Here is a 19,644-nt window from a genome sequence, read left to right on the forward strand (position 1 = left end):
ATTTAGGTGGACAGTCATGTCTTGATAGGTTTACAGTTATGTCATATTTTCTTCCCTTTCTGGAGGAGTATTGTGCTGTATGAAATGTTCAAAGCTTTGAAAAAACATGAGATAATTTTAAACTGAAAGACGTCTCCTTACTGCCAGTGTAGGTAGGCAGACATACTCTTTTCATTTTCCCTATCAACCCCACCTTTATGGCTTGAAGCAAATTGCAAGCAAGATTTCTTCTTGTCATTGTTAAATAAAGATCATATTTAAGGTGCAAATTTCTAAGTCATCTTTTTGGGACAATGTCCTTTTTGAAGATGAGGATCTACACAGTTCCTCCACCTGTAGATTATGTCTCTGATTATTGGTCTCCATGCCTGGTTTGTAGGTGTACGACCATGTTACAAATTATATGAATTAATGTGCTATCAAAAGTTGGAAACAAAAAGGCACCAGTACTCAAGACACAGCTTTAAAGTCACTGTGACACAGTCAGCGACAGAACACTTGTCCTTTGCGAGCTGCTGAAGCATTTTTGAGCAAGCAGAAGTGGAATTAGCTCCTCTTTCATTGATTCTGTATGTTCTATGAGAAGCTAGCTGTGTTTTGATCTTACTAGAGTTCACAGTCACTTTCTCTCTTGTGCCTTTGATAGTCCACCCATACACACACGTGCATTCAACAACAGCACAAGATTCTTCACTTTCCCCTGATAACAGTGGTGGAAAAAGACTCCAAGGAAAGAGATATAATCAAAGGGAAAATTGACTGGTTTTATGCAGATTGCAAAGATTAGAGGTTTTTGATAGCTTTCACTTTCAGCTTTGACTTTGTGTCTTTGTTTTGGTGTGAGTTGCTGCTGCTTCACTAAGCCACACAGTATGTTTGTATGTTTATTGCCCCTTTCTGAGCCCGCCAAAGCAGATGAGGGCATGCGTTTCATGAAGAGGCATAAAACTACACGGTAAAAAGATAATTTGTTGGTCTTTTAGGCTTACAAGCAGTGGTTTTTTATGAGTGTATGAATGATTTTGACAGGGAGGTTAGCTTTTAGATCAGGGATTCTCTAGTTCATGCTCAAAATCTCAAGTTTGATTCCTACTGAGAAAAAAAACTTCCAGGACAACACTGAGCAAATCTGTTTTTGATAAGTTTTGCAACTTAGAAGCTAAGAAAATGACTAGTTATGACATTGTTTTCTTGGACCTAAGCAGCGGTGGTTTTTGAAATGTATTGTAATGAATATTCAAATTTTATGAGAAACTCTAATTTTCTTATAAAACAGGAAGTGAAACTGATATCTTGCATTTCTTTCCAATTAACTGGGCAAACAATTTTCTGACATTTCGCATCCTTGATTCAAATATTCTTACCTTATTCAGAATAGGTATGTGACATACATACCTATTATTTTAATTTAAGGCAATTTAAGGACCCAGAATAGCAATCATCACTTAATCTGAGGCGGGGTTGTGTTGTTGTACTGTTCATTAGTGAAACCCAGTAAAAGCCAACCTAATCTTATCTTTCACTTTTAGGAGCATATAATAGGGATATGTTATGTTTTACTAGCACACTTAAAGGGCATTGTTTTTTATTTAATTTTCATTCTCATTAAACTTTAAAAAAAATCTGCTTAAAGCTAAATCTACTCAAAGTATTTTTGTGTGCTACCAATGAATCAAACATTTTTATTTCAGAAAATATTAAAAAGCCTGGCTCATTTGATATATTGCTGCAGAAAGGAAGTAAAACTGGCAGACTTTAGGCGTAAATTCATGTGATGGATGAGCCTCGGAGGCACAATGCTCTTGAGATTATAGCCTTTGAAAAAGAGCCATGTCATGCATATCATAATGTCATATCATTTTTCTATCTCCTCAGTTCATTTCCTCTAATCCCCCAGTCCCTTGTTCACCTTTGCAAGCAGGTAAAATCACAATGTCAAACCTTACATAGGCTTCAGTCACACAAACTTTATCACAAGTTAGATAGTAGGTTCTATTTAGCTCTAAAATTCAGGGATGCTTTAAAGATATCATAAGCATACAATTGCTACATTTGCTCACAGTGTCTAAATAGAATAAAAATATCAAATAAAATTGTGTTTTTACTTGGATAACTTAAACACACTCTATCATACTGGATAACAATCTTCAGATATCATAATGCTATGCAATAGTATTGCAGGCTTCAACACAAAACTGTGATAATGGAGTTTTACCATCAAACGATCTCTTTACTAAAACCCTGAATCTTTTAGGAGGTAAAGAAACTGTGCTGTCAAGCCTCGGAAGGAGTTGAATTGAGTGGGAAAGAAATTCAAACTAATTTCTCCCTCTAGATTTCTCTGAGAGATCCCTGGCAATGAAACGAATGAGAATGGCCCATTGACAAGCACATAGGGTGAATATTGAGAATGCAGTTTAATGAGATTCTCTTTGACCTGGCTGCAGGAGTCTGCGGCTTTCTACTCAGCTTTCAAACTATTGAATGCTGCTAAGGAAATAGGAGTTTTATAGATTCCTTATCTCCCCTCAAATATAAGAACTGGTAAAGGAATTTACTCCTGTTCATTGTATCATCATGAGTTGCAATATTCACAACCACCTACACCTATTTTCCTTAATCTCTTATTTTAGTTTTCCTTTATCTAAAATACTATGGGATGGACATACTTAATTCTTACTTCACCATCTTAAGGCTTTGTACTATTCTTTTGCTTAGCGCACAGCAAATTGTGTCATTAAATTGTTGTTTATCATTGGGTATTTGATGGACACCACTGTGCGGTCAGGGATTGTGCTCCACATTCTCACTTTATTTTACACTTTTGTTTGTGTGATCATGTGAATGCTAAATGTGACATTTACAGGAGAACAACAAAGATAACAATTCAGGCTTTTCAGAAGACCTCAAACAAATGAGCTCTACTTTTCTTTTTAGCTTTCTTTGCTCTTTCGGTCACAAATTACTGAGGTGTATTGGGTGGTGTTCATGACCTTTATAAGTCTAAACTGATGAGATATTATTTAATTGTGCTTGTTTCATATTAGTGTATGTGCCAGTATGCCACTGTTTGTATGTGTGTTAAGTTACTATCACAGGTCCATTGGTATTCAGTGTGGGTCCCTCCCTCTGTGCTGCAGTCATCTCTGCAGTCTTCAAGACACAGCATAAAACACACCCTCATGCACCTCACCTCTACACTTATTTTTTTTATTTTTGATCTATGCTTCTGTTCTTGTTTTTGTCTTTATTTTATTCAACTCAAATGTTTGCTCTTTAAAATTCTTCACACATTTACCATGCTTAAAGATTGCAGTGCCATGCCTGCATGCAGAAAAGTGACAACATTTTATCAGCTCTGCAAACACAGCAAATAGTTTTTCACGCACTTTTCTGTTCTTGTACCTCTCCGTGATGTGATGGCTGTCATCGGAAATGAGAACATTCACCCATATTGACCTCACATTACCACAGTGACCTTGATAAGACCACCAGCCTGTCAACTCTTGTTCCATGTGCTTTGAAATGATGATGACGGTCACCCTGGTCAGACACCAAGGTGGACAGTAAAATGACAAATAAGCAGAGAAAAAGTATTGTTTCTGAAGTTTATAAAATTGAAGAAAATCTACTGGCTCTGAGAGACCCATTGTTGGAGAATGAGAAGTGGAAAACTGATCACAACCTAATATTATTCTCAGGAGGGTTGGCCATGTCTATAAACATCTGAAATTACAGCCTTCTGCCTTTGAGGGCTTCTGTGTGTATTCTGGGGTATGTCAGCTACTTGCTTAGGGGCAATTATGTACTTGTGAAGTATGTGTGTTTTATGTGGGTTAGTATTTTTAAGCATCATGTGACAGGATGGAGGAAATATGTGTGTTAAATACTTAATGGGAGCAGGGGCTCCTGCTAATGGCACAAGTAACTAACTGGAGAATTGACTAAGTAATAAATATTAGTTCTCAAGGTCACTGATTGAAAACCAGCAGCTCATATTGACTCATTTCATTTATGATTTACCTCCTGTATTAACCTCAGGAGCCCTTCCTGGTGACTGATCACTGCTGTTATTTTCATATTTGCCCTCCAGCTACTAATCTTTAATCTGTTAATCATCTTTTTCAGCTAAGTCTGTTTGCTTCCTTCTCCTCAATCAAGCTCGATTTGTTGGAAAGTGCTTTAGCCTGTTTCAATCAATTTCATCAGTTCGCCTTATTTCGCATCAGTGGTTGTTGTAAGGGAAAACAGAAAATGGAAGTAGCTGAGAAGAGTGAGGGTTTTCCTTCTGCCTTTCTGAGTCATCATTCACATGTTCATGCTTTTCCAGTAACATTAGGGATAGTAGTGAAACTTAATACATGTGTGATGACTATTGATCACTAACATTATTTTTCTGTCCATTGCACAAATACAGTGGTCATTCCACACCAAATAAGTCTAATGATGAATGAATTAAACCTGTAAATGGAAATTTTAGCAATTGCATAAAAAAAGAATACAAGATATTCAGTCTTTACAGCTACAAAAAAAATAAACATGGCAAAAAATATCTAAAGCTAAACAATATTGCCAAAGAACCTAAGGTAAAGGTATATAACAAGAGGAGAGATTTGCAATCTTAGGTCTATGAAAACAAAATAATATTGTAGACAATATTTTTGGGATTAAAAACTGTTTTTTTTTTATGTACATAAACACAGGTTTCACAAAATGTTTCAAAGACTATGTTATTAGTGTGAAATAACTCAGTCCAGGTTTATATTTTGAATATTTTATTTTATTCTCTTCTAATTCCATTTTAAATTTTGTTTTAGGAAATCTTTGTTCAGTATAAAATTATCCAGCTTTGACTTTACCAGTCAGAGTATTTTACACTTGAGACTTTTCAGCATTTGTCTGTGATGCCAGAAGTGTCATAAATTTATTTGTTTTGATTAATATTTAAAGTAAAAACTACATCAGTATTGATTTTCAAAATTTTAGAAGTTTCTTTCATTTTGGTGATTGTTCTCAAAACTATTATGCTTCTAGTAAAATTGCTTTTGAAGGTACTAAGCAATTCTGATTGTACTTAAAAAGCATAAAGTAAAACCAATGACGTGTCATAGAAGGCTACTAAAAAATAAACAAATACAGCAGTGTTTCCAATGTTAAACAATAATCATAAACATGACTTTAAAAATTGATTGTCCAGGTCTCGAGTTCGGTCAGGTTTGCTTCCTGAATAGATGCAAAGCTTTGTTTTCTTTGTCACTTCTGAGGGATTGGATTCAAACTCAAAAAAAAAAATCCTGATGTGAAAACCAACCTTGTTCCATCCTGGGAAGCTAGCCAGTCAGGAATAGATGCCTGGCCAACCTGGAAGCTGCGTCATATTATTGGCCAGTCAGAACTCTTTCTCTATGGCCTCACATATATGAAACAAGGACATTTGAATTAAAATGCTGTCTTCTAAGGAGTGCTTTTCACATTAAAAGTATTTTAAATACATGTCAGAAACATCTTCACATTATAGATTTTAGACATACTAAAACAATACAATTAAAGAATATTAAATACTGAATCCTCGTGATTTTGTGTTTTTGTTCTCTAGGTTGCTTTACATAAATTAGAGGGTAGATTGTTAGAAGATCCTTGTTATTCCAAGTTTCTGAGAAATTTATTTTATAATGTAGAAGGGTATTTTTAAGACCAAATAGTAGAAGAAAGCAAAAGCTCTTAGGAAATGAAAAGATCAGAGTTCATGGATTTGTTCACTCTGGGACTAATTTATAACATATGCTTTTTCTCTCTTAACTGAACGACTGAAAGTGTGGGTGACTTAAAAGCACCTTTTGTTGAATCTGCCCAGACTACCAACAATAAAATAGCAAGTAACTCCATGTATATTGCTGGTGGGTTCATCAGACTGTGTAATGAGTGGTAAATCACCTGCAGTTCTCCTATTTTAAAAAATCAAGCCTAAAATGATTTCCAGTTATTACCCAGCAAAATAAGCAAAAATGAAACAATACACACGCTTTAGTCAGGTGATAAAAATCTGGATGCATGTGATAAGAATAAAAGTATTGCCTAAAGCAGAGTGTGTGAGAAAGAAAGCCTGGGAAAAAGAAGTACACAGAATGCCATTAATCTTTCACACAGAGAATTGGGGAGGCAATCTGTTGGCTATCATAGATGATACATGACCTGCTATAGGATGATTCGCCTGTTGCATACCAACTCCAAAGCAACTCATGGATGCAGCACACAGAACAAAGGCATCCGTTCCAAAACTGCTCTCCATACTGGCTTACGGAGGATAGCAGGCGGTATTGAAAATAGAAACCAAATATTCTCAAACTTTACTCTATGGCCATAGGATGAATTATACTTCCTTTCTATTATTATTATTTGTTAATAGATAATCAAATATAAAAGGAATTGGAAGTACCTGGAGAAAAGCCAAATATGTACAGGATTTTTGAAGTATGTGCAAAAGTGGTTATCTTTAAATTATAGTGTTAATCTTTCAATTATAGGGCAGCCCAAACAATCAGATAGCTGATTGATAATCATTTAGAGAGGGCATTAGGTCATCAACCAATTAGAATTTGTCTAATTGATGAATTTGCCACAGCCTTTCTCTTAGATTACAGCTGCTGTTTCCTATCTTACCAGGTATGATTGAATACTGAAAAAAACATATGCGTCTAAACATGAGGAAATTGAGTGATTTTAATGGAACATCAAGTCCTAGTACAATAAGGGGTGCCACGTTATTTTTGTGTTGTGTGTTTTTATGCTATTTCCACTTGTTTTCTTGCAATAGTAAAAAGATGTTCCTTCTGTCTTCCTCCTCCCCCTAATATCTGACAAGGTTGTTCATTTTATCAAATGGAAACTGTTGTTTTTGTACCAACATTGAGCCCATTAGCAACAAAAACTATGTTTTCCCATCTGCTGAGGACATCTGCGCTTTGGGAAGGTCGCTGAACTTTTCAATTAATTTCAACATCTGTAATTTTCCTTGTATCTATTGGTGTTTTAGTGAACATCTGTCTATGTCAGTCTATTCCAAAGTCTTCTGAAAGTGAAATAAAAAAACTAACCCTAAAATATATTCTTCAGGGAGCCATCAAAATCTTAGACTGGTTCATTTATTCATATAAATCAATACCTCAGAGCTAAGTCCTATCAATTCAAATTTGTGTGTCTGTTTGACAGCAGGAAGTGTTAATTTGAGGTTTTCTGGCCTTTGAACAGTAACAAACTGCAAAGCAGCTTGAAAAAGAGATAATTTTCTGTGTACACAGAGGTTAATACACCTCCCAAATTCCTGTCCTTTTCTCACTTCAGCACAAACTCATTTAAACCAAATACACCACACACTAGTGAATTCAGTCAGGTTGAGGATGTTTCTAAATTACTAGCTGTCCGTCAGTTTAATATTTAGCTGCATATAAGAGCATGTGATATACCTAAATCTGAGGAAGGGGATTTAATCAAATTTGTGTGTATAATCGTTATCTGTACTTTCAAAGGAGTCCCCTTTTCAAATAAAGAGTTTCAATCTAACAGAAGGGGGAACTTCTCTCCCCCCTCTTACTGATCAAAATAACTGCATCTTGTTCGTGCATTTAAAGCAGGTTCTCCCATGAGTAATTGCCTCTTTAAAGACTCCCACACCTACCTGATGGCCATATAAAAAAATGCATATATTGGATTCATAAGCACACCACACACAAGACACCACTTATTCAAACAGCCGTCTTTACTGAGTCAAACGATGAAGAATTACTTGCTATTATTGAGACTCTTATTACATTTAACTCTAGCAATACTGCTTTGTCCTACAGGCAGCACTTTGTGAATTCATCAAGCCCAGTTACTGTGAAGCTGTGTTTGAATTAAATGTACAACTCATTTTGCAGTATGCATTAGATCAAACTGGCACCTCTCTCACCTCATTATTATCTATACAGCTGGTGGCTTTTTAAGATTTGTGCACTTACTGATTCAGTGTTAAACCTTTAATATAAATTTCACCCAGCTATGTTCTCCACTCTCTCTTGGATTCTTTACTAAGCAACAGGGGCATTGCAAGATATCAAGGTATGGTGGGGGGCGTGATCTGAACATGAATGAAGCCTGGATTGAAATGTTTTCAAAAGATCAAACACATTTTAATATCAGAAAAAAACAACCTGAGAAATTTGTTCATTAAGCATAAACAGACTGAGCCCAAGTGAAATCAAGCTTAAGGAGACAAACTGATAGCTTAGACAACATCCTCCAGGATTATCTGGTACAGGGAGAATACGTGGTGTTCTCCTTCAAACACCATGTCAACCACATGACAAATATTTCCTTTCTTCCATCTAAAAAATGCTATAGCCTCCAGCCATCACCCCCTTCTTGGGCATTGAAATATTCACCAATACCTTAATCAACTCCAGACTCGATCAATGTAGCAGCATTTGTTATTGTCCATTGTCCATGGGGGAGATATATTTTAGACTGGCTTTTGTATTTTGGTTGCTCTGTTTTACATTTGTTCTCAAATGTATTTAGATTTTAGCACAATATGCTACTTTTGGACATCTCTTAGCCTATTTGATGTTTTTAGTGAGTGATATCCTTGAAATGGATATTCTATTTATCTTATTACACCCAAGTTTGCAGATGCATATTCAACATTTCCTAAATATTATGAACTTCTGCGAAGTTTTAGATTTTTCAGTCTTTTCATAAAACCTCCTTCCATATAGTCAGATGTTCTTGTAATCTTTAAAAGTGGGCTTTAGGTACTATGATTTAAAAGCAGCAACCTTGTGGTTGAGTTTGATTGCGAATAGTGATGGTACACGGAATATGTGAAGATATTTATTGGGAAATGTGCATTAGGAAAGTGTGTATAACAAAGCCTTTGCTGACGAATGTTCTTGTTTTCTTTCTATTAGACTAGCAAGGTATTTTACCAGGTCCACCATAAAAAAGTCTAAATGTCTCAGACTCCTCATCCTTGTTTCTTCTAATAGACTTGGTTTTGTTTGCTCTCTTCGCCACTTCTTTGTATAAAACAAGTTCATGCAACCAAAAGAAAATTAAATGAATTGCCACTTACTTTAGCTTGCAATTGGTGGATGAAGAGACTAAACATAGAGAAAGAGACTGAGAGAATGAGGTGCGGAGTGAGACGGCGCAGTGCCCAGATTGCAATCTGTTTTGTCAACTGTTATTGTTACTGCTGAAATGCTTTTTAGGCCTGAAAGACAATTACTTTGGCAGCTCCAGCAGGTTTACAGTCATACACACTTTAGTATTAAAAATGCTTGTGTAAAACAGCACATTGTCTTGACAGAAGAATTAAATGTAATTTTTTTTTTCTCCATTCTGTCTCTAATCTTATTTTAATCTTTTTTATCACTCTAAATCACCTTTTACCTTTACCATCTCCATCTCCCTCATCTACTTTCTCATCTATTCTATCAAATCACCTCTTTTATCTACCTAATCTCTTCACTCTCTTTCTCTGGAAATGCTTTTCCCCTTCTTCCCTTTTCTCCCTCACTCTCATCACTCCCACCCCCACACCACTCTTTGTAGGTCACTGTCTGGACGTATTGTCGGAGGTGTGTGGTGGTTCTTCACTCTGATCATCATCTCCTCTTACACAGCCAACCTGGCTGCTTTCCTCACTGTGGAGCGGATGGTCTCACCTATAGAAAGTGCAGAGGACTTGGCTAAACAGACAGAGATAGCCTACGGGACACTGGATTCAGGCTCCACCAAGGAGTTCTTCAGGGTATGGACTCTCTCTGCAGACTTAACTTTGTCAAGAGATTTTGTTCAATGTATTTACTTTCTTAATTGATTTGAGTGCCAGACAAATAAATCCAGATTAAACACAAAAGGCAGTTCATTTCTTAACCTTTTTAAGATAAATCTTGAATCAAAAGTAATCTGACTGATTTATGTGTCTTTAATTTTATCAATAAAGATAAAAATCATAAAACGAATGAGTTTTTGTTGGCCAGCCATTCTACAAAGATTTGACTTTCTTATGGCTTTTCTCATTTTATAAATAATGGCTATCACTCTGGTTGGCTGGAGGTCCAAAGCATTAGAAGTGTATCTAAAAGCCCTGCCATACTGACAGGCTTCAAGGATTTTCTGTCCTATTTGTTTTGGAGATTCTCTAGATCAGTGCATACTCTGGTCTTAACCTCATAAACTGTAGCTCATCACATTTAATTCAAGATGTTACAGAGGGTAGGACTTATTTTCAGATTCTGTCAACTGGCTTGACAGCTTTTTTCTCTTTCTAAATTAAATTATCACTTCAATGGGTGTTTTTTTTGTACTTAGATCTGTCAAATACTTGTCTCTCTTGAACACCAAAGAGCATAACATGTTAGACACTATAATATATTTCCATCCCTATACAGTGTTTGCAATAATGATACAAAGACAAGGGTATTAGCCAAAATATTTCAAGAACTTAAGACAAAGGTTTTCAAAATGTTTGTTTGTTTTTTTTTTTGTTTTTTTTTTACTTTTAAGAGGTCCACTATAAGTTAAACTGCTGTTTCTTAAATGGGCTGGGAAAACATGGGACATTGGTATTCCATATCTTTGAAGCTTTTATGGTAACTCTTTGGGTTGAACATAGGAAGGATTATGTGATATAATTTATTTTTTTGGAGCATTAGTGATGAAGTGTCACTTACATGCTTTTGTTGTTTGCTTGTTGGTTTCAAGAATTCATTCCCATGTTTAATGTTTACCAAGGTTTATGAAGGATTCTTGAGGAACCCTCTCAATTGTTAAACACAGCTGAGCAATGTTTATCAGAGTCCTTACATTTAATCACTCTCCCACCAAGTCACACAGAGTTATTAACTTGCTAATTATCATCAGAGTAAATTATACAGGAAATTAAACTATGTAAACGAAGAAAAGAGAAACATATAGAGCTAAATGCTCTGCAGGGAGCTTTTATGGGAAACAAAATTAGACGAAAAGTAAATTACCCCGGAGAAAAATCATGATGCCTTTTGTCCCATTTTAACAAATGTATTATTGATAGGTGTCCCACCAACATTTGATAATACCAAAGTGAATACAGTTATGAAGTTTTTTTTTTGTTTGTTTTTTTTTCCTGCTGACAATAGCAAAAATCTATGATGGCATTATACACTTTGACCCCAATATCCTCCATCACTTGTGTATGTGCTTTTGTGCTTATGTGCTTCTATGCTTCTGAAGAATATGTGCATTGGTATTTTTGTTTGAGTGTTGTGTGTATGCGTGCGTGTGTGTGTGTGTGTGGCGGTGGTTGAAGAGGGGGGCAGGGAAGAGGTTGGTCGAGGAGCTAGTGGCAGATAGTTTTTACTTCTCTGAGCGGCTCTCGCATCATCAACATAACGAGCATGCCGAAATCTGTGGAGGGTGAAAAAGCAATTTAATCTCCCACAGCTGAGGGGGATTCGCCACCACCATTAATTATATCGGGGTGGGTGTGTGTGTGTGCGTGCGCACGCCTACACACACACACACAAGTGCACCCCTGCATGTATGCACATTTAGCTAAATTGTATGAATACAGTTGACATGCGCATGGATGTTTGAGTGGCGTGTAAAATGCATCTGTTCCCGTGTGTATTTAGAAAATGTGTGCATGGGAGGCCTGAAGGTGACTTGGAGCATCCATTTCCTCCTTCACAGCCACACTCATTGTTAAAGAATTTAGAAAAGCCACAGTATTTTGTCACACATCTATCCCTCCAGGGCTAGACAGTGTTTTGTACGTGCACAGAAGCTTCAACATTACTGTCTCCTCTGTGTCCCGGACATTACACAGACAGATGAATGAAGGGGTTGCAGAGGATGACGAGAATTTATGATAGCTTCCCCTGGCCGGGGTGAAAAATAAAGGCAAAGGTTGGGGAGAAAGTCAGGATATAAGAGAGAGAGGAGGGGAATATTGGTCCTCTTGAATGTGAATGGCATTATTATAGGATAGGTGTCCGTCACGCACCATCAGCACCCTGACACACACATACCATCCCCTGGTGCTGGTTTCACTTCCTCGGGCCCTGGCTTGTTACTTGCAAAGCAACAAGAGTAACATTTAAATACCAGGAGAAAGCGAGGGAGAAGAAATCGAATGCTTGTGGAGGATGCTTGTTATTTTCACTCATGAGTAAACACAATTCACACACTTGGACAGAAACAAATAAATTATCTCAAACACATATAGACTGGTGAAAAAAACCGCCTTATATGCGGACGGAGGCCAACGGCTTTATCACTCCGGACAGACGCCTACTGAAATACTCCTCAGAATTTGTAGCTGCCTGATTAGCATGCAACTGTTCAAGTCATTTGAAGTGAGACTGATGCTTGACTTTTTGAGAGAGATATCGTGTTACATTCAGAATGAGATTATAAAAGTCATTATATGCCAAAGCATCAAAATGGTAGATGGATAAGACAGCCTTCAATCAGCAGTGTAATTTTATTCAAAATTCAAATTGTATTCCAATCAGCTCTAAAAGTTTGGGTGTACAGCATTTAAAGCTGTAGCAATAAATCGCAAGCTTTAAAAACATATTTATAACATAAACAGCACTAAAATATATCTGTGTTGTTACATGTCATGTCATTTGGTCAATTTATTAAAAAGCATCTATTAAATTCAACAGCAGCTTTCATTTTAAATATTTCTGTTACGTCTCAAATACAGCAGTTACATTTCAATGATTAAATCCATAATTTGATAAGCAGCAAATTTTGTAACCTATGTGGAGGGGCATTCAGAAATAGACACAAATTCAGTGGAAATAATAATCGTTTAAACATAAATATCTAAATAAATTCAAAAACTAAATATTATTCTACATAGTATGGTAGACATTAACTGTTTTTCTTTTTTTTACATCTGATAAGGAACAATATTTATATATTTTACTGTTAAATGTACAGTCAGATGTGAAGGTGTTATCAATCCTAGAACCAACTTGGTTGTAATAAATGGCTCTTTTAGGCCTTACATGGCATGAGATCGCTTTTACGCAGGATGCAGCGATGTACCACAGCAGAGCCTTGTGTTGTACAGTCGGCAAAGTTTTACAAAAAAATATGTGAATATTATATTTGACAAGTAAAAGCTCCCTGTTTGTGTGCAGTGCTGTCAGCTACAGTGCTGGTTCTGTTGTGTTGAAGCTAACACCAACTCTTCATCCTGTTAGTGAAAATAAAAACAACAAAATCAAAAAGGAGACAGTTGGTGACTTGCTGTGATACAGAGAGCAATGTGACAACAGTATTATAACTTTCTACTTTCAGCTCAGTTGGGAGTAGCTGCAATTTGACTTTCTGCAATTTGACTTATTTGTGCTTTTAAGGACAAATAAGTCTTAGCAAGCCGACCACAGAGTAAAAATATTATTTAATGAATTAGTGACTGTTTTTGGTTTGAAAATCTCGTGGTTGTTTGGTTTGCTGTTGAATCAAGAGTTTTCCCCCCTTGATTAAAAAAATAATTCTGAATTATTCCAGTTAAAGCCTTCTGTTTGTTACAGTACCTTGAAAATAGGCAGAAACACACACATCAGTGTTTTTATTATGATTGTATGTAAACATTATGAAGGCAAATTAAGCCTAGTAACTAAATGTTTATCCCTTGTGTTTTATGCTTTAGATCTTTTTGTAAGATCTCTTTTATGAACATCAGTTTTTGAACATTGTCCTGTCGGTGGGATAGATATGAACTATGACTGGGTCATACCAACACATAAGTATGCTTTGATCTAAACCAAACCGTTTAGATCACGGCTATCTGTTCAGAATTGATTTCAAGTCTTCTACAGGTTGCAACAAGTTTTATTCCATATTTGTTCTGTTTTTGGCTTTTTTCATCTTCCCATTAGCTCTGACTCTCTGTCCCCATTGAACAAAGGTATCCCCACACCATGATACCACCACCACCATGTTTCAATGTGGGTTTTATGCAATGTTAGATTTCCACCTCACACAGCATTTTGCATGTAGGTCAACAATTCAGTGTTGGCCTTGTCTAATCAAAGTATGTTCTTCTAACATGTTTGCTTTCTTCCATGCATGGCTTACGCAAACTTTAAAGTGCAATTACTTTGCTCTTTCTTTTGCTTAATGGTGGAAACTGATTTTTAAAATATTAATTAATTAATTAATTGTGAATTATTGAATTTTTAAATCAAAAATATTTAATGTTTTTCAGTTACAATAAATTTCTTATAAGGTCATGACATTTGGATTCTAGTGATGTATCAGTACCTCAACTGAAATGGTAAACAAATTTCTAGGCAGGAAAAATATTTTTTTAATTTCATATTAACATGTTTTTTTTTCTTTGTCTTCATAGCAAGTGTTTAAAAAGCACCCAACATAAACATTTTTCAAATGTTTAATGCCCACAAAAGCTGTAATCTGCATCAAATTCTGCATCTTTACCTTTGTGAAATGATGCCTTCTAATGTGCAAATAACCCCTGGTTTCTCCTCTCACCCGCTCCACCCCAGAGGTCCAAGATAGCCGTTTATGAGAAGATGTGGTCTTACATGAAGTCCGCTGAGCCATCCGTGTTCACCAGAACCACAGCAGAGGGTGTGGCAAGAGTGCGCAAGTCCAAGGGGAAGTACGCCTTCCTCTTGGAGTCCACCATGAACGAATACACGGAGCAGCGGAAGCCTTGTGACACTATGAAAGTGGGAGGAAATCTGGACTCCAAAGGATACGGCATTGCCACACCGAAAGGCTCACTGTTAAGGTGGGTGGAATAGTGTAACAATAGGAAACAGTAGCAACACTGATACTGTACTATTGCTGCAAAATTCCACCTACCCTGCTGTGCCTTTTATCCCACACAGATTGGACTGTCACTGCTGTCAGGTGGCAAGTTTTTTTTTTTTTTAACTTACAAATCTAAAGAACTGGAGTAATGAGCAATCATTATTTTTTTAAAAGAAATTAAACTACAATGATTATAAATTAATTCTAACTTTATGCATCAGTTTTCACTTGGCAGCAGTGACAAATAAATGTTGCAAATGTAAAAAATTATATCATCATGCTTTCTCATTTGCTTTAATTTTTCTCTTTCTTGTTTTCCTTTTTTTTTGTATCGTGTGAAATTGTTTCTGTCACTTTTTCTGCTCTACTCTCTTTTGATTTAGGGCTTGTCCCCTTCATTTCTCTGTCCAGTGTCGCTATCATCCACACATCTCATTTGTGGTTCTTACCTCTGTTGCACTGTCAACCAGTCTTCCTTTTTTTCCATAGGGCCAACTACCAGGTAACTTTGTACATTTGTCTGCTGTCTTAAGTGTGTTTTTCCATGATGATGATGATGATGATAATGATGATGGTGATAATGATTAGAATAAAAAATATTTAAATGTATTCACAGAAATCTGCCATGAGGAGGGGTAGAACCTCAGACTTTTGGCACTTTCTCCAGAGCCACAAAGGGGGGAATTTATAGACAATCAGGAAACATAAAACTGAGGGGCCTGGTCAATGGGGGGACTAGTGAGTAAAGCCAACAAGGCTTCTTGTGTCAAATTGCAAAGTCAAAATTAAAATGAGTATTTTATTGAATTTCTGGATGACATACAACTGTAATTTCTTTTTAAAGAATGCCAGATGAAAACATCAAATGATGCAGTACTTTATATCAATGTTTCCATAAAAGTTTGATTAAAATAAAAAATATAAGATAGAGGAAATGAATGAGAAAGCAATTGAATTTAACTGCAGTTGGTCAGTTTACGTCCTTCACTCCTCTGACTTATTGGCTTGAGTTCACAGTAAGAGCAACCAAGGATTTTATTTTAGTGGGACATTAATAAATCTCATTCACTTATCAGATCACTATGTGAACATTGCAAAGACTTTGAGGTACATTATGGTTCACAGTAAACTCGAATCGGAAATCAAAATTGGGTCCTGATTTTGCCTCTTCACCATTTTCTCTTTGCCATTTGGATTGGTCATGCAAAGCATGTGTAAATTTATTTCTCAAGCAGTGGTAATTTTAGTAATTTTCTTTAATTGATAATTATCTACTGTGAGAAAATGCAGCTTTCTATTTATCTCAATAGTTCTTACTTAACTGAAAAGAAAAACCAAAAGATGCATACTGGTTTCATTATTTGGATATGAATCGACTAGAGGACCTGAGAAATAGTACTTTTTTCTGTGGACATTACTAAAATAATGCTCCTCTTCGTAAGACCATTTATTTTATAAATCACCCAGGCAGTCTGTGCAGTAAGAAAAAGAAAATAAATTAGCACATCCAAACAAATGTTTATAGATAGCGATCTACTACTTGCCCAAACTCTCTAATTTTCAACACTGCTTAATACCTGTCTGTCCTCGAAGGAGCAGCTCATGACTAAATGAAATATAAATTCAAAGACCATCGTCAAAATGTAAACCAACCAATCACACAGGAATCATTGCTATCTACCATGTAAATTCCACAAGCCTTAATTTAATTCATATCAAATGAAAAACATTTGACTTTTCAAAAACATATTGAACTTATTATTTATGGCTCTGTTTGGAAATGTACTAGCTGCTACAGAAAAAAAAAATGAAGAGCTTTAAACAAAGTTGTTGGTAATAAAATCTGACCTAAAATGGCCTGATTTTTGTTATCCGCTTAATATGGGGAAAAAAAATGTGTGAGGCTTTCCAGAATACCGCAGAGGCTACTGATGTAAAATCACAAATTCAGTGAGCTGCAGTATATTTTTATTTAAAAATTAACATGGTTCAATTCCACCTACATAGTATTTTTTATTAGATGACAAAACTCCCGACAAGCTTAAGTTTATAAACTAACAGACTCCATAGGGGAGAAGTAAAGGAGCATAAATTGCTTTTGATTTTATAGAGATCAGTGTAAGCATAAAGATACCGTGGACTACAGTACTATAAAGCTTACTGTAGTAAAATATCAGATAGGTTCCTGTCAGCCAAAAGGCATTTCTACACAATTCTGCAGCACACAATGTTTAGTACTGTGTAACGCAAATGGAGCAGGCTAAGATCTGGTGACTCCATTGGGCGTGGTCAGCTCTGAAGACGATCAAAACAAACATTACACTGCACTCCAGATAAAACCCATCCTTACCCTTCTCATTTATTATTATTATTATTACCACCAGGGATCATACACTGCTAAGACAGCCCTGAAAAACAGTATTTTTCCTTCTAAATTCAGTAAGTTTCTATATTTTACTCTAAATCAGCTGTATTACTGTACAGCTTTAGTAGGTAATGTTTATCAAAATGTTTGTTTTTTACATATTTTTAAAATCTGTCACCATGTCCTGACAGTACAATATGAGACACATAATCTGTGAAAAAAATCTCCTCTGCCTCCTCCCTGTGGCCCTACTGCCATCTGCAGAAATACACAGCTCCTGGTTAAAAACAACCAATCAGAGCCAGGATGAGGGTCTAAATACTGTCAATCGTTCTTGTGTATGCACTGCTCACACCCTCCCTTTTCTGCTCTGCTGTGTTATAGGAGATCAGCACACAAAAAACCCCACTAGCGGTTCTTTTTCTAACTTTATTCAGGTTGAGTCGTGTCTGTGACTCCATCCACACCCAATATTATGGCTGACGTAATACTATGAACTCTTTCTCACGGCTACTACAAAAAATTATCCATCTCACCCCAGGGAGTGAAAAAAGAAGTGGGCAACCTAGACCCTCCTTCAGTAGCCAACTTACCCCTCTGAAGAGAAGATTTCCAGATTGCAGAGCAAACTTTTTTGTCCAGTGTTCAGATACTCCTGTGATTCCCAGTTCACCGGGAGTCCTGTTAAATTCTCCCTCTTATGTTCAGAGAGAGGAAATTATGGGGCATACAGCACAGTAATCACTTCAACAGTGCCATCTAACACTCCACAGCACCTTGACAGTTTTACCAAGCACTCACTATTGCCCCAGTGCACCTATTTTTTTTTCTTGAGAAATCAGACAAAATGAAACGACCTTTTCTTCAACCGCACATGTTGCCAAAGGCAGAAGCCCTCCACAAAAAAAAAAGAATTGAAAATAATCTCCTCTTTGCCCAATAGAGGGAGCATGGACTCTTTACAAGAGATGTGAATGGTGTACGGTGACCAAAAATGACACGGCTTCACGTCAATATGCTGGAACTATACACAGTATTTCTAGTTGTTAAAGAGTTCATGCCCTATATGATCATTCACCACATCTTGGTAAAGGAAAACAATTCCTGAAGCTTCACAGACTAGCCAGGGAAAAAAAGTGAAGTAGCACTAGATTTCTAGCGATTCACTCAATGGAATTACCAGGAAATCTGAACAGATAGGCCAATCTTTTAGGAAGCCCTCTGTACCAAGAATGGATGCTGAACCCTCAAGTGGTGCAGCAGACCTGGCAGAGATGACAACGGGCTGTGGTAAATCTCTTCACCTGATGGGAAAATTATCATTGCCCCAGTGAAGCATCTCTTCCAGATGCTCCACTGGGCATGGACGTGCTGGTACACTCGTGGCCGAATGTGTTGCTCTATGTGCCCCCATGTCTCAGACTAATATCCCCAACTCTACTCAAGGTGAGAGAACAGGGCTTGACTTTGATTATGGTGGCCATTGAAACCCTGAGTGGTGGAGATAATCCAAGTTCTGTCAGCAGAACCATGGCCCCTCATTCTCAGAGACCTTCGATCTCAGGTTCAGGGAGAGATTTATAATCCACATCCAGATCACCTGGCTCTCTGGACAAGGTGGCTATTAAAAGGTGGACCCTACATGCAGCAGGTCTCCCTCCAGACGTTATAGAACCCATTCAAAATGTAAGCACTTCTCCTACCCGCTCTTTTTACAGTGGTTAATTGCAAGTTTTTGAGAACTGGTGTGTGGAAAGACAACCCAATCCTTTTCAGTGTTTGGTGGTGGATGTTCTCTGCTTCCTGCAGAGCTTATTGGAGAAGGGAATCTCTTTCCAACTATTAAGGCGTATGTACAATGTAGCTGCAGATTCAACTCAGCAGGTAGAGTTTGATGATAAACCTGTGGGGCTTGAAATATACAAAGTGAAAAGTTTAAACCAAAATGCAGGAGTTTTAAATTGTCTATATGTCGCTGTTTCCCACAGAGGGAAAGTACTGGAGAAATTTGACCAACTGCTCTCTCTTCTGCTCCTCCATCTATTTGTGTCATCATTTGTCAGATTTGCTCTGTGAAAGGCAAAACATAAACACTACTTCAGTCTCAAGTCCTGTACTATAACTCCCCCCCAAACTTCTATTGTGCAAAGTTTTTCAAAACCCCAGCCTCCCTGCAGTTCAACTCCTGTTGAAAAAAAATGCTTTCCATTTAAAATAGAGAAGTGATTGACAGGATGTGGATATGTTGCTGTTTAAGCCTCCTTAAAACTAATCATTGAAACTATCCATGGTTGTTTCTGATTTCTGTCAGTTGATAAGAAGCACTGTCTTCCAGTCATGTGGCAGTGAGAGAGCCTGAGTTTGAGTCTTCCTCTCCTCCTGGTGTACTGTTCACAGGACTAAACTGACTTTATGATGTTGCTGACAGGCATGACTACTTTGATATTTAATTTTTCAGC

At 36.8% G+C, this 19,644-nt stretch overlaps 1 protein-coding gene across 7 annotated transcripts in view; it reads left to right on the forward strand.

Moving 5' to 3' along the window:
• Positions 1–19,644, forward strand: part of gria4a (glutamate receptor, ionotropic, AMPA 4a) — a 121,662-nt gene that overhangs the window by 85,067 nt on the left and 16,951 nt on the right. For all 7 annotated transcript variants that reach the window (XM_032545105.1, XM_032545104.1, XM_032545102.1 and 4 more), the window contains exons 14-15: positions 9,592–9,790; positions 14,550–14,797. In XM_032545105.1, coding sequence (XP_032400996.1) covers positions 9,592–9,790; positions 14,550–14,797 — 447 coding nt within the window. The remainder of the gene's footprint in view (positions 1–9,591; positions 9,791–14,549; positions 14,798–19,644) is intronic.

This window comes from Xiphophorus hellerii, chromosome 18 (genome assembly GCF_003331165.1).
Source record: "Xiphophorus hellerii strain 12219 chromosome 18, Xiphophorus_hellerii-4.1, whole genome shotgun sequence".
Classification (NCBI taxonomy): Eukaryota; Metazoa; Chordata; class Actinopteri; order Cyprinodontiformes; family Poeciliidae; genus Xiphophorus; species Xiphophorus hellerii.